The sequence below is a fragment of the Geotrypetes seraphini genome, chromosome 5 (assembly GCF_902459505.1).
Source record: "Geotrypetes seraphini chromosome 5, aGeoSer1.1, whole genome shotgun sequence".
NCBI classification, from domain to species: domain Eukaryota; kingdom Metazoa; phylum Chordata; class Amphibia; order Gymnophiona; family Dermophiidae; genus Geotrypetes; species Geotrypetes seraphini.
Window position 1 is genome coordinate 208711434 of NC_047088.1, and position 13237 is coordinate 208724670.

The following is a 13237-nucleotide window of genomic DNA, read 5'->3' on the forward strand; positions in this document are numbered from 1 at the left end:
ATTTTCTTTAATTTGGTTCTCAAGTATAGGTGATCACTGCTAAGGTCTTTAAGTTAATACAGAAGCTTAGATGAATCGGAGCTTAATTTCAACCTGATTCATTTTAGCTTATTGTGCAAATAATAATAACTTAGAGTAGACCATCTTGATTATTGTAACATGTGGGATACAAAGAGTCTGTCTTGAAAAGACTTCATTCAAACATTAGAGAACACAGCTGCAAGTTTGATATGTAGAGCCTCAGTTTGACAGTTTCACCATTGTTAAAACTGTATTAGCTCCCAGTTGAATCTTAAACTTTTTTAAAATTATGCACTTTAGTTTTTCATATTCTTTGTAGTTGAGCTAACTATGAGCCCCTTTTATAAAGCCAAGGTAGCGATTTACCTATGGCGAATGCACCAAAGCCAGGAGGAACTGAATGGGCTTTGGTGAATTTGCCGCTGGGGAATCACTTTCATGGCTTTGTAAAAGGAGCCCTATATGTCAGATCTAATTAATTTACCACTAAGGAATTATGACACACACAGATTTTTATTTTTATCTTTTTAATTTTCTTTGGGAAAATCCTAGTAAAATAGTATTAAAAACTGTGCTTTCATTACTACTCCAATATCAATCGTTGAGATGGGAAAATTCTATACCTTTGACTTAAGACAATGATAAATTATTCCAGAAAATGTTTAAAAACCTTACTGTTTCAAAATTTTGTTAGAAGCAAAGTGACATATCAGAATTGAAAACTTTTGTGTAAGGATCCTGGCAATACACAGTCTAATTTCATTTGTAAACTTACTCCTGAGGCTAGTGCAGGTTATAAGTGTCCAATGTAATGTAAAAGGGAATTACTAAAAAAAGAAAAGCAAAATACTACATGTATCTCTTATATTATAACCACAAAATATGTCAGGTGAACAAAGAAAGAAAATAGGCCCTCCAGTTGCAACAGTGTGACAGGGCACCCTAAATTAACAGACAAGGAAGAAATGCATTTTTGGATATTCTGTGTTGTCTGCCATTGACTGAAAATCACCCAGCTGATGTCTAGTGATAAGTGGGATGCTGGCAATCCCTAGGTGTAATCTTTTAGTACTACTAGATCTCAAGCTGTATGGCTCTACTTTTCGAATGGTTTGTTTTTAAGGGAGTTAGGAATTAAAGACTTCAGAGGTTCTTCATTGGAGGGAAGGTTTGGAACGGGGGATTTGGGGAGATTACTTGACTAGAAGGAAGCTTTGGAGTGGGAGGAGAGTCTGGCCTTGGAATGGTCATCAGGTAGAGGAGGGGAGGAGAGGAGGCAGCTGTTTTGATTTGTATTCCAGACCCTTTAAAGGCACCCAGGAGTATTAGGCCATTGCTGTGGGATTTCATTGTCCTGGAAGAGAAAAACAACCACAACTTTTTGCTGGCATTATTTTTCTAGCAATAATGTGGCTTGTGGTGTTCACTGCAAGTCATATCATAGAATCTGCATAGTATTGAGGCGTTTTGAATACATTTACATGCTTTGCATTTCATTTTATGTAAACTGTATTAACTTTAAATACCATTTGTTGGTGCCCTATATAACACATATTGAGATGCAAATAACACACATTTATAGCTAGAGTAGTGTTTCTTAAACCCCTTTTTAAATTCTGTGCCTCTAACTCAGGAGTGTCGAACTCAATCACATAAGGGCCGAAATCTAAAACATAGGCTAAGTCATGGGCCAAATTTTTTATTAAGATACTTAAGGGTCCCTTTATTAAGGTATGCTAACCGATTTAGCACGTGCTAAAGATTAGCACACTCTAAATGCGTACCTTAATAAAAGGATCCCTTAGTCTTAGTAGAAGTATAGAGTTACAACCTCTCCAATCTCCCCGGCTCTGTAATGTAAACAAAATAAATAAAAAAGACTACCTCTCTCTTTTAGGTCCTAGTTCGCATTTGCTGTCTAACACCAGCTCTGGCAGGATACACATTTCAAATCTGACATATTGTAATCACAAAACAGAAAATAAAATTATTTTTTCTACCTTTTGTTGTCTGGTCATTCTTCAAATCATGTTGGTCCCAGGCTCTGGTTGTCTTCTGATAACTCGCTTGCCAGGGTCTCCTGCCCATTTCTCGTTTTCTTCCTTCTCCATGCTAACCATCCATCTTACATCTCTGTCTTCCCATTCTGTTTCCCTTCCCCCCCCCCCCCCCCCTCCGAAGGTCTAGCAACTAGCATTTTTTTGTCTCCATGCCCGCAGCTGCAATGATAGACCCTACCATCCCCAGATCCACCATCTCTCTTTTTCTCAACTACCCTTTCATCCAGCATTTCTCCCTCCTTCCCAACCACCCCATGGGTCCACCATCTCTCCCTTTCTCTATCCCCCTTCCACACCATCCTTTGTGTCCAACTTCTCTCCCTTTCTGTTCCTTCCCTCCCTCCCTCCCATTGTCCACCATCTCTCTCTCTCTTCTGTTTTTAGACCCATTATTTCTTCTCCTCCCCCCCTACCCTCAGTCCGGCATATGCATGTCTCTTTGGACCCCTCCTTCCCTCCCTCTGTGTACTTCTACATCTGCCTCCTCCCCCCCCCCCCCAAAGGCCTGTGTGTTTCCATCTCTCTAGTGTCCTCCGGCTTCCCAGTCTCACCTTCAAAGCAGCCTTCAGAGGATTGTTGGTCGGCTGTAGCGATCCTAGCAGACTGCCTTCGGTCTCCGCAGCATGTTCTCTCTGCTGTAGCCCACTCCTCCTCTGATGTATGAGACCACAGCAGAAGGAACATGCTGCGGAGACTACGGCAGCCTGCTAGAATCGCTACAGCCGACCGGCGATCCTCTGCAGGCTGCTTTGAAGATGAGATCAGGAAGCTGGGAGAGAGATGGTGGACAATGAGATGGAGGGAGGGAAGGAACGGGGTATTTTCTGGAGGGCCAAATTTAGTTACCCTGCGGGCCTGAGTTTGACACCCCTGCTTTAACTGATCAATGGACCCATCCCTTTTCCTTTCTAAAACGTGTGCAGTAATGACTAGTAAGAAACTACATATGTTAATGTTAGTTGCTAATAGTGCTAACTTATCACAAAAATTACAGCAATATAATTACATTACCAATAATTCTAATAGCTGTCTTTACTCTGCCAGAGAGTTTCAATAAATTGCCTCACATTTCAAGACCCTTCTCCATACCTCATTTGATCTCCTCGGGGTTATGGGCAACAATGGTTAAGAACCCCTCGTATAGAGAATGCTTATATTTTATAGTTGCTACTAATGTGCTTTCAAGTAAGAAATTGGAAGACAGGATAGGATATTCTTGACCTCTATGCAAGAGCATGGGAGTGAACGTTTGTTCCCATGCTCAGATATGTCACAGAGACCATCCTAGGATACTATGTTTACTCTTGCTGAATTTCCAGCTGCTTGCTTGGCTGTTCATTACTTTGTTAGATAATATATAAGGAAATCATTGTTGTAGTTGTTTTTCTATATCCCTCCTAAAAGTCACTAGGAGGATGATGAGTTAATAGACTGATACATTAGTGTGTAGAATTTCTCACAGATTAACAGATTTTCTCATGATAGTTTGCGGTGGATTCATATGAGCTTGGTAGCAAACCTTATTTTTTAATTTGATTCATTTTATAACCCCATTTTCTTCAACGAGCTCAGATCAGGTTACAGATTGACATACATAATGCATAGACAAATAGTGAGAAACATAACTACAGAGAAGGTGGTAAGAGTATACTTCATTTATTTTCCTTTTTTTTGTGTGTGTGTGGGGAGGAGGGGGAGGGAGTGAAATGATCCCATACAGATACTTTTACATACCAGCTTTTGCTGAATTTTGGATTAATGAATGGTATTTAATTGCAACAGGAATTTGAATAAAATTTTGCACAAAGTAGCATACTTCCCCAAAATTTTTCTTTCTGTGAAGGTCAAAATCTGCCTTTTTTTTTTTTTTTCCTTTTCAGAAATGTGGTTTTAGACGACCCAAACATATATATTTTAGGGTCTTTTCTGTGAATTTTGTTTTTTTTTATGTTTGTTTATTAGCACTTATATACTGCCCTTCACAACTGCAGAGCGGTTTACAATTTTAACTCCAAGAAAAGGAACTCCATTAACAAAAGAAAAGATTAAAAAAAACACAAAACAAGATTAAAGAAATATACCCCCCATTAAAAATTAAAATGTAAAAATCTATAAAGTTCAAATTGTGGACATAAAGTACAGGCTAGTACATGGCCTTGCCATTAAACAATTCCATAGAAATAAGAAATAAAAGGGAACATCTGGAATCTGTTCACTAATCCTTATAAAAGGCAATTCTATAACTTAAGCCTTTTTGCATGCACAAATGTATAGAATACATATACCTGTAAAAGTGTCAGCAAGGTGCTTAAGCTCTGTTCTGCAATGGTGTGTAAAATTTTATATAGCACATAAGTGCAGAGTTGTGGGCAGAGCATTCCAGAGTTTGGGTCCAACAATACTGAAGAGATCCTCTGTAAGTTTCCAGTCAAACTAGTCGTGAGGATGAGACTTCCAGAAGAAAATCGTCCAAGGAAAGCAGCGTCCTGGTAGGCTGGTATCGTTGTAACAATGTGGAGATATCCCCATCCCCCCAAAACACACACACACACACACACACCACACCACACACCACACACACATAAGTTCTGTAGAGCTTTGTAAGTCAGGCATAGATGATTCTCTTCTATTGGAAGCCAGTGGAGTTAGATAAGAGCAGGGGTTATATAGGAATGTTTCGCTGTTTTGATGATGATACATGCAGTGGCATTTTGGGCAACTTGCAGGATTCTTAGATGCTGCTTCGTCCAAGCCTCACCGCAGCACAGAAAAGCCAACCTGAATACAGCTTCTAATGATATGGTGGCCATTATAGCTGAAATTGCTCACCATCTTAAAAAGTAACATCCCATTTTCATAACGTCAGTTAAAAGGTTTTAAAAGGGAAGTATCATGCTATAAAAAGTCTGTGTGAGAGCTTTTTTCCCACACTGGCTACTTTGATTTAACACAGCCTGTGATCAACTATTCTTTCTAAAGTGCTTATTCTAACTATGTGCTATTTGTCTTTAAGCCCTCACCATGACTGCTACCCCCCTCCCCCCCCCCCCAAACAGCCAGCAGGGCACATTAGGACATGTCTCAAGATGTATTTTATAACTAAAAGATATTGTGTGCTGTCTAATAATGCCACATTTTGGAATTTAAAGTCCTGTTAAACCTTTTTACTATAGCTGCTTTAACATCGTTATTGGTTACAAAATAATAATAATAACTTTATTTTTCTATATCGCCATAGTCAGATGACTTCTAGGCAGTTCACATCGAAAGAAGGCTGGACATTCAGCGAATTACAAATGCATGAGGGGAATGTTACAGAAGAAAAGGGTTGTAGGGGAGGGAATGTAAGAGGGGTTGAAAGGGGGATAAATTCTTCAGACCTATTAAAAAATTACCCTTTTCTGTATATATTTTTTCAGGTGTACGACCTAGATTAAATATTGTTTCAAAAGCTTTGGCAACTTCATGACCAATTTTTGTTTTTAAACTCACAACCCAAGCATATTTTGACAGGATATCTACAACTGTTAAGATGTATTTGTAACTGTTGTTACAACGGGCCAAGGAAGACATATCAACTAAATCAGCTTGCCGTTGTGCATCTGCGTCTGACACGATCATTTTGTTTCTTTTAAAATGGGCCCTTGGTCTGTTTAAATGATAAGCAACTTGACCTGCTACATCTTTTCTGCTGATTGTTTTATCATGCTTTGTAGTATCTTGTAGCAGAGGGTTTGTGCCTCCAAAGCTCCCTGTTATTTTTGGGTAATAGTAAATGCTGTTCAATAAAGTCTCCTTCATGATTGCTATTTAAAAAAAACCCTGCTAACTTCTCTCTAAAAATTAGGCCATAAGACCTCTCTCTTTTAACAGAGGTAATATTTTTTCTGTTCTTTGTTTTATTATACTGCTTCTGGTAATGACTGTATATTCTGGTAGCAGTCACTTGCATTTTCAGGTCACTTTTTTTCTGCTGTTATTCTGTTAAGGGGTTTTTTGTTTTTTTTTACTTGGCTTAACACAGCTTGTGATCACCTATTATTATTTTTTTTTTTAATAATTTTATTAATAATTTTTTTAAATTATACAAGTATTTACACCTTGTTCAAGAGAAACAGAGAGCAATTATAAACAATAAGCAATTATCATATTCCCCAAAAGAAAAAATTTACTCTTCCTTAGACCACCAATAAAAACAAGAAATAAAGGGGTGAGACAAGTGAAAATAAAAGGAGATTCATAAGTAAAAAGAAACAAACTTTAAAGAAAAGGCATTAAACGGAAAATAAATCACCTATTTTTCCTTAATCATGCATTGTTAGTTAAATCGACGGATCTTCTTAATATCTAGATCACCTGTTCTTTCTATAGTGCTTGTTCTTAACATGTGTTATTTGCTGGCACCTCTGGAAACTGTCATGGAGCCCCAGCAGCCTAAAGAAAAGTGAGAAGCCAAGCGTATCTCTTGGACTTCCTGGGAGGTGGTCTCCAGCAATGTGACCTCACTCCAGAGGAGATTTAAGACCTAAGTCTTGGCATGCTTTTTGACTTTTGGTCAGAGTACTCAAACTGACCAGTGCAAGAGCTGATTTGAAAGTTTGGGGTCTTTTTGATCAAATTCTATATACTGACCTGTGGAAATGGAAATATCTTTTTGGTGTGTAGGAAAGACTGTACGTAGTTGGACTGTGTCCGTAAAGAAACTGTTCAAGAGAGTGCCTCTTGTTTGCTAAGGAGAAGTAAAGTTTGGAGTTAACAGTTCAACCCAGTGTGGTCTGCAGTTATTCTGGAGCATGAGTGGAAGTCTGGTGCAAGCTTGTTGGATTCCAGCTACTAAGATGGTCCCAGCTTTGGTACCCAAATCAAATAAAAATAGCTTTGTGTGCCCCTTCTCAGCATCCGGGGAAACAAAAGAGCATTAAAGCCTTTTAATGCAGGGGTTCTCAACTCAGTCCTTGGGACATGCTTAGCAAGTCATTTTTTCAAGATACCCACAATGAATATGCATGAGAGAGGTTTACATGAAGGTAGTGTATTCAAGTTTATCTCATGCATACGAGTATTCATTGTGGGTATCCTGAAAAGCTGACTGGCTAGGTGTGTCCTGAGCACTGAGCTGAGAACCCCTCCTTTAACATATGGTTAGCGTACCATGCAATAACAGACATAGGTAAAAACTAGTACTGCCCGATTCAGGGAAAAATTATTTAATTCGATTCAGACTATTGATCTATTTTTCAATTCACTTTTCCCACCCAGTTGGGCATTTTTTTTTTTTTTTTTTTCAAACGTCCTAGCGGGTTTATTTTGTAAACATGCATAAATGATTCTGTGTTCTAAAAATAAAAAGAGCCACTGAAAAATATGTAATATCAATCTTATGCCAACGTTATAACATATGCTCAGAGACACGAAGCCCTTCTAGGGATAATACCTCTGTTGATGGACTCTCCTACCAATCACCACATATGTATAAAGCTTGCAATTGAAAATAGTAGGTATCTCACAAATGGTATTCATGGATTTGTATCCTCTTTTCTCAAAAAAATCAAAAGCAAATAACTTACCTCAAAGGGTCTGAAAGGTCCAGACACAGACCATGTTTTGCTCTGTTTTTCAGGGAGCCCAATGAAACCTTGTATGTTTCCACATAATTAACTAGAAAACAAAACGGTGAACTGGTTACAATTTTTTCAAAAAAGAAATGCTCAAAAATATTGTAATAATGTAACATCATAGGCAATAAATACTACATCAAAGCTGTTTCACTCTTTCAGGCTAGATTGGGCGGGTACCTGTCAGTGAGCTAGTTCCAAAATCACTTCTTCTCTGTTTCAAAATTATAATGAGCACTAGATGCTGTCAACCTTTTTCAAAAAACTTTGACGTCGTCACACTCCAGACTTGTGGGCATTTCAAAAATGTCTGCCATTCAATTTCATTGTTGAGACCACTGGGTTGGAGAGTCCCTAGTTTGTAAATCCAACACTGTTCCCAGATCCTTAACTCCTATATCAGATCACCCTTGTCATGTTCAGGATATTTAAGATAGAAAACCTTAAATCCTCAGTAGTGTGTTGCTTATTGACCCAATCTTGCACTAGAGGTGCCTCATTCACCCTAGTTCTGATCTTACTCAAAAGCTCCTCAATCTGTATCTTAGTACTTCTAGTAGTTTCCCCACATACTGAAAGGGACACGGGCACTGTATGATATATATACCGCCGCTAATAGTGCAATTGGAAGTCATTTGGGCCAGGATTTTCAAAAACCCATGTTAAAAAGTGACGGTCTGCTAAAGCAGCCATTTCGATACCGAATCTAAAAGCCCAAGACATTCTTTAAAAATCACACATGCAAATAAGATTGGCAGACAGCAGCAAAGATTTCCTACAGTTGCATGTGCCCATCGCTGATGGGCACATGTGCAGAAAAATCCTGTAAAAAAACAAAAACACTCTCCCTCTGCCCCTGTGTTGTGATGCAGTGGGAGAGATGCCCATTCTCTCCACTGCATCATAACACCCCCTTCCCTAACATTCTGCCCCCCTTTCCCCCCCCCTCCGGCAGCAGGAGAGATGCCCACTCTCCTGCTGCACTAAAAAAAAAAATCATGCCCGTCTAGACCTGAATGCGCGCCCTAACCCCAGCAGCAGGAGAGATGCCCACTCTCTCCTGCTGTACTAAACTACCCACCCTGACTAGTAGTGACCCCCTCCCAGCACCCCTCCCTTTACCTGAACATGGAGCTGTACATCCTCACCACAGCAAAGTCATCTAAACTGGATATTCCCCTTGCCGGTTCATCTTGGGATGCACCAGGCATGGGCCTGAGGCTCTGATTGGCCCAGGGGCCTAAGACCCCACCTACGGGGTATCCAGGCCAATCAGAGCCCTAGGAGCCTTCCTGATGCATCCAGGGAGGGGCCTGAGGCTCTGATTGGCCCAACTCTCCCATAATAGGGCATATAGGAGGGGCCTTAAACACCCTGGGCCAATCAGAGCCTCAGGCCCCTCCCCGGATGCATCATGAAGGCTCCTAGGACTCTGATTGGCACAGATACCCCATAGGCGGGGCCTTAGGCATCCGGGCCAATTATAGCTTCATGCCCCTCCCCAGTGCATCCCAAGGTACACTGGGGAGGGATATACCCAGTTTAGATGACGCAGCAGCAGATTCGGTGAGGATATCCATCTCGATGATTAGGTAACGGGGGAGGGGGGGTCACTACTAGTCAGGGCAGGTAGTTTAGTGCAGCAGGAGAGAGTGGGCATCTCTCCTGCTGCGGAGGAGGGGGGGAAGGTCACAGCCAGGATGTTAGGGAAGGGGTATTGTGATGCAGCGGAGAGAATAGGCATCTCTCCCACTGCATCACAACACAGATGGTTTTCTAGCAGTCTCTGATACTGACCAGCACCCCTGGATCAGTTGCTTTTTTTTAGTCACCCAATGGCTTGGCATTTTTTAAGAATCCACCAGAGGGCTCATTTCAATTTTGAAGAGCCCATTTGCATGTCAGTGTCAGAGACTGCTAGAAACCTTGCTAAAGACGGAGATAATCCGTTTTGATAATCGGCCGCTAAACTGAGTACAGGCTAAACCACCGGAAAACAGTTTAAGATTTTGAGAATCTTGCCCTCAGTTCGCTGTCTTGCTAACCCACTCAGGTACATTAGGATCACATAGTGCAGCACTGTGCTGATCTATTTTACAGTGTCCACAGGCACGATGAGCATTGGGTGTACTAACAATGATCCTGAATCTGCTGTAAATTGTGATCTCATTAAATAATGTTTTAAGTTCTATCTCTTAGCAAAGGCAAATGTAAGAATTTCCTGAAACATGGGATGATACTGCATAATGTTCAATGTGACTTTAGTATGCGTTTGATCTGAAAAGCATCTACTATAGGAGAATCTGACACTTTCTGTTGAGGTTGTAAGTACTGAACGGTCATCATAAAAAGCATATTTATACGCTTTCTTAATTACTGATTATTTATTTATTTTGTAGCCTTTCCACCCACCCCACCCACTTTGCCCTTTCCAACCTCATGCCAGTGCTGTAGTGTAAACAAACAAAAATAATTTTCCTCTCTATCTTGCTCACACTTACTGTCTAACACCAGCTCTGGCAGGATACACATTTCAAATCTGACATATTGTAATCTCAAAATAGAAAATAGATTTTTTTCTACTTTCCACTGCCATATCCAACATTTGTTTCTTTCCCTCTCTTCCCATGCCTTATGCTCTGGGTCAAGCTTCTCTATTTCCTGCCATGCAGCATCTCCCCCTTCATTCCCTCCATTATCATTTGCAACATTTCTTTCCATCCCTCTCCATATACATCATCTGTTTCTGCCCTCCACCCTATGTCCAACATGTCTCCTCTCTCCTCCATGCATGTCCCCTCCCCTCTACTATGTACAGGATTTCTCCCTCTCACCCCTTTCTACCTCTTTGTTTCATCTCTCTCTTCCTCTCCTCCACCCCAACAATTCTTCCTCTCCTCTCCCCCAATGTGCATCATCTTTCCTCCTCTCCCATCCCTCTGAGCAGCAGCTTTTCTCCCTTCCCACCTATCCCCCTATGTGTAGTAGCTTTCCATCCTTCCTTCCCTCCCATCCCCCTATGCAGTAGTTTTCCATCCCTCCCTCCCTCCCATCCCCCTATGCAGCAGCTTTTCATCCTTCCTTCCCATCCATCCCTCTCTCCCATCACCCTGTACAACAGCGCCCCATTGACATTCCCACCGTGAGACCTGACATACCTCCAGGCCTCCTAAAGAAGCAGCAGCGGTGGTGGCCTTCAGAAGCGGCATCACTCTGAACAAGGCTGTTTCGCAGCCTGCCCCTCTAGAGTTTCCCTCTGCCACATCACTGATGATGTCATCAGTGATGCATCAGAGAGAAGGCCCCGGAGGGGCAAGCTGCGAAGCAGCTCGTTGAAAGTGCTGCCACTGCTGAAGGCTGCTGCCACTAATGCTGCAATAGGAGGCCTCAGAGGTATGTCAGGTCTCACCAGGGTTGGGTGTTGGTTGCTGAATCAGTGAGTCTGATTTTTTCATACAACGGATCGATTCAAATTGATTCAACGAAGTGAATCGATTTGAATCGGCAAATTGGACAGTATTAATAAAAACCAACAAAATTTGTATTGAGAGGGGGGAGGGGTAGCAATAGAAAACCTAGCGCTGGCCCTGGGAAGGTTACTCAGGTATTGAGATGAGCTTATAAATGTCAGTGCTCCACTGCAGTTTCTTACCTGGCAACAATTTTCAGTGACTCTGCGATACCTTTTTCCCTTCTTTTTGTAGTATTTAAGCCATTTGTTCTGTTATCATGAGTTCAATATATGCATGTGCCTTTTCTGCTCAGTAACGTGGAAACTATATTGACCAGTCAAGTGTGCATGAATTAACTTCCTCTGTAACAGAATTGCAATGCATGTCTTCAATATTTGAATAGAGCTCTGTAGCCAAATTACATTCAGTTTGAAAATAGTCTGTATTAATAAAAAGCAAACAATTTAATGCACTAAAAATGCTTTAAAACCATGTTTTAACGTGATATTTTACTAGTCAAAAATAATCCATCCTTCATGCTTCTGTTGTAGTTCTTCAATACAGCATGGAAGAGTTATGTGAATTGTGTGTGTATAATATCTAACCAGCACTAACTAAAGGGCTGCTCCAGAATCATATTTTCTTCTCAGCTGGCTAAAGCTCTTTATTTTGTTTTTAAATACTAGAAAGCTAACACTGCAAGCAGTCAATTTAACAGCCAGGTTCCATGCTCAACTCACCACTCATCTTCTGTCCTTGAGAAAAAGACTACTTTACCATTTCAAAATTCTGACCCAGAGCAGATCCACCAAAGCTTGATGGCTGCGATTCGTTCAGGAGAAACTGCTGCCAGATTAAAAAGGGTGAGTTCATTTCAAGAGAGGATTTGTTCATTTCAAAATTGGGAACTGCATACCTTAAAGCAGTTTAGCCTGGCACTGGGTCTGATAAGCTAAATCTCCTGCACAAATGATCCTCTATTGACTAGCTTTTTAAATGCATATCTGTTATCTTAAAGACTTATATCCTATAATTTGTATTTATTTCATGTGATTTGTAGTCCTCTGTACAAAGTTGAAAAATCAATTCAAATAAAAAGAAATCTTTCACATAGCCCTATCACTATGCTATGTTTGTATACTGCAGACATGTGTGTAATAAATAACATAAAGATTTATTTATTTAGTTATTTTTTGAGGCAGCATGTCTGATGGCAGACATGCATTCCTGCATAAGAATAGCATTTGAGCCATTAGGGCCGGATTCTATAAACAGTGTCTAGCAGCGCCTACATTGTAGACACCTCTCAGCACAGTTGTCAATCAACTCTAGACACTGCTTTATACTAGTGTGTCTCAAATTTTTTAGCATCGGCACACTAAACGGAGCAAATGTTTTTTGTGACACATAATTATAAAATTGCAAAACCAATAAAAAATTAGATTTGAGAGTTATTTATTTAAAGTTCTTTAAGGTACGTATTGGTAATTGTAACAATAGTGAACCTAAAGTAGATAAAATAGAATCGCTCGGTTTTGAGTGCAAATTAACTCAAAACACGGCTCAATAGTTGACAAGCAAACACACATTTCATCATCTTCCATCTGCAGTCATTCTCTTTTCTATTTAATTTCAGCCAGACCTGAAAATTTTAAGGTTGCAAAGATAAGAAGATCTAAACGGTAACAAAGTCTTGATTGCTTTGTTGCTCAAGTTAAGATAACTACTGCATAAAAACAAAAACTAAAATTACTTGCCTTTAGTTTTCAAGGATCAATCACGTCAATGAATGATGCTTGTCCGGGTGGTTGTATCCTTACGCATACAGAAGCTCATAACATTGAAAAACTCTTGTGTATTCCACGTTTATGTCATCTATTCTAGTATATACTTATGAAGGGAATTTTTAAAAAATAAAGTAAAATTATGGAATCTCTCGTCACACACCTGGAATCTCTTTGGGGCACACCACTGTGCTATGGCATACAGTTTGAGAGAGACTGGCTTATAGAATCCCACCTAGGAGTGCTTAGGCATCGCTAGACATACTGGAGGTGGTTGCTGATATATTAGGCAAGGTTTTATTTGG

At 40.2% G+C, this 13237-nt stretch overlaps 1 protein-coding gene across 7 annotated transcripts in view; it reads left to right on the forward strand.

Annotated features, from left to right (window-relative positions):
• Positions 1-13237, forward strand: part of COBLL1 (cordon-bleu WH2 repeat protein like 1) — a 204171-nt gene that overhangs the window by 175472 nt on the left and 15462 nt on the right. For 6 of the 7 annotated variants that reach the window (XM_033945070.1, XM_033945069.1, XM_033945066.1 and 3 more), the window contains one exon: positions 11835-12011. The exons of the other annotated variant lie outside the window; for it this stretch is intronic. In XM_033945070.1, coding sequence (XP_033800961.1) covers positions 11835-12011 — 177 coding nt within the window. The remainder of the gene's footprint in view (positions 1-11834; positions 12012-13237) is intronic. 7 annotated transcript variants of the gene reach the window in all.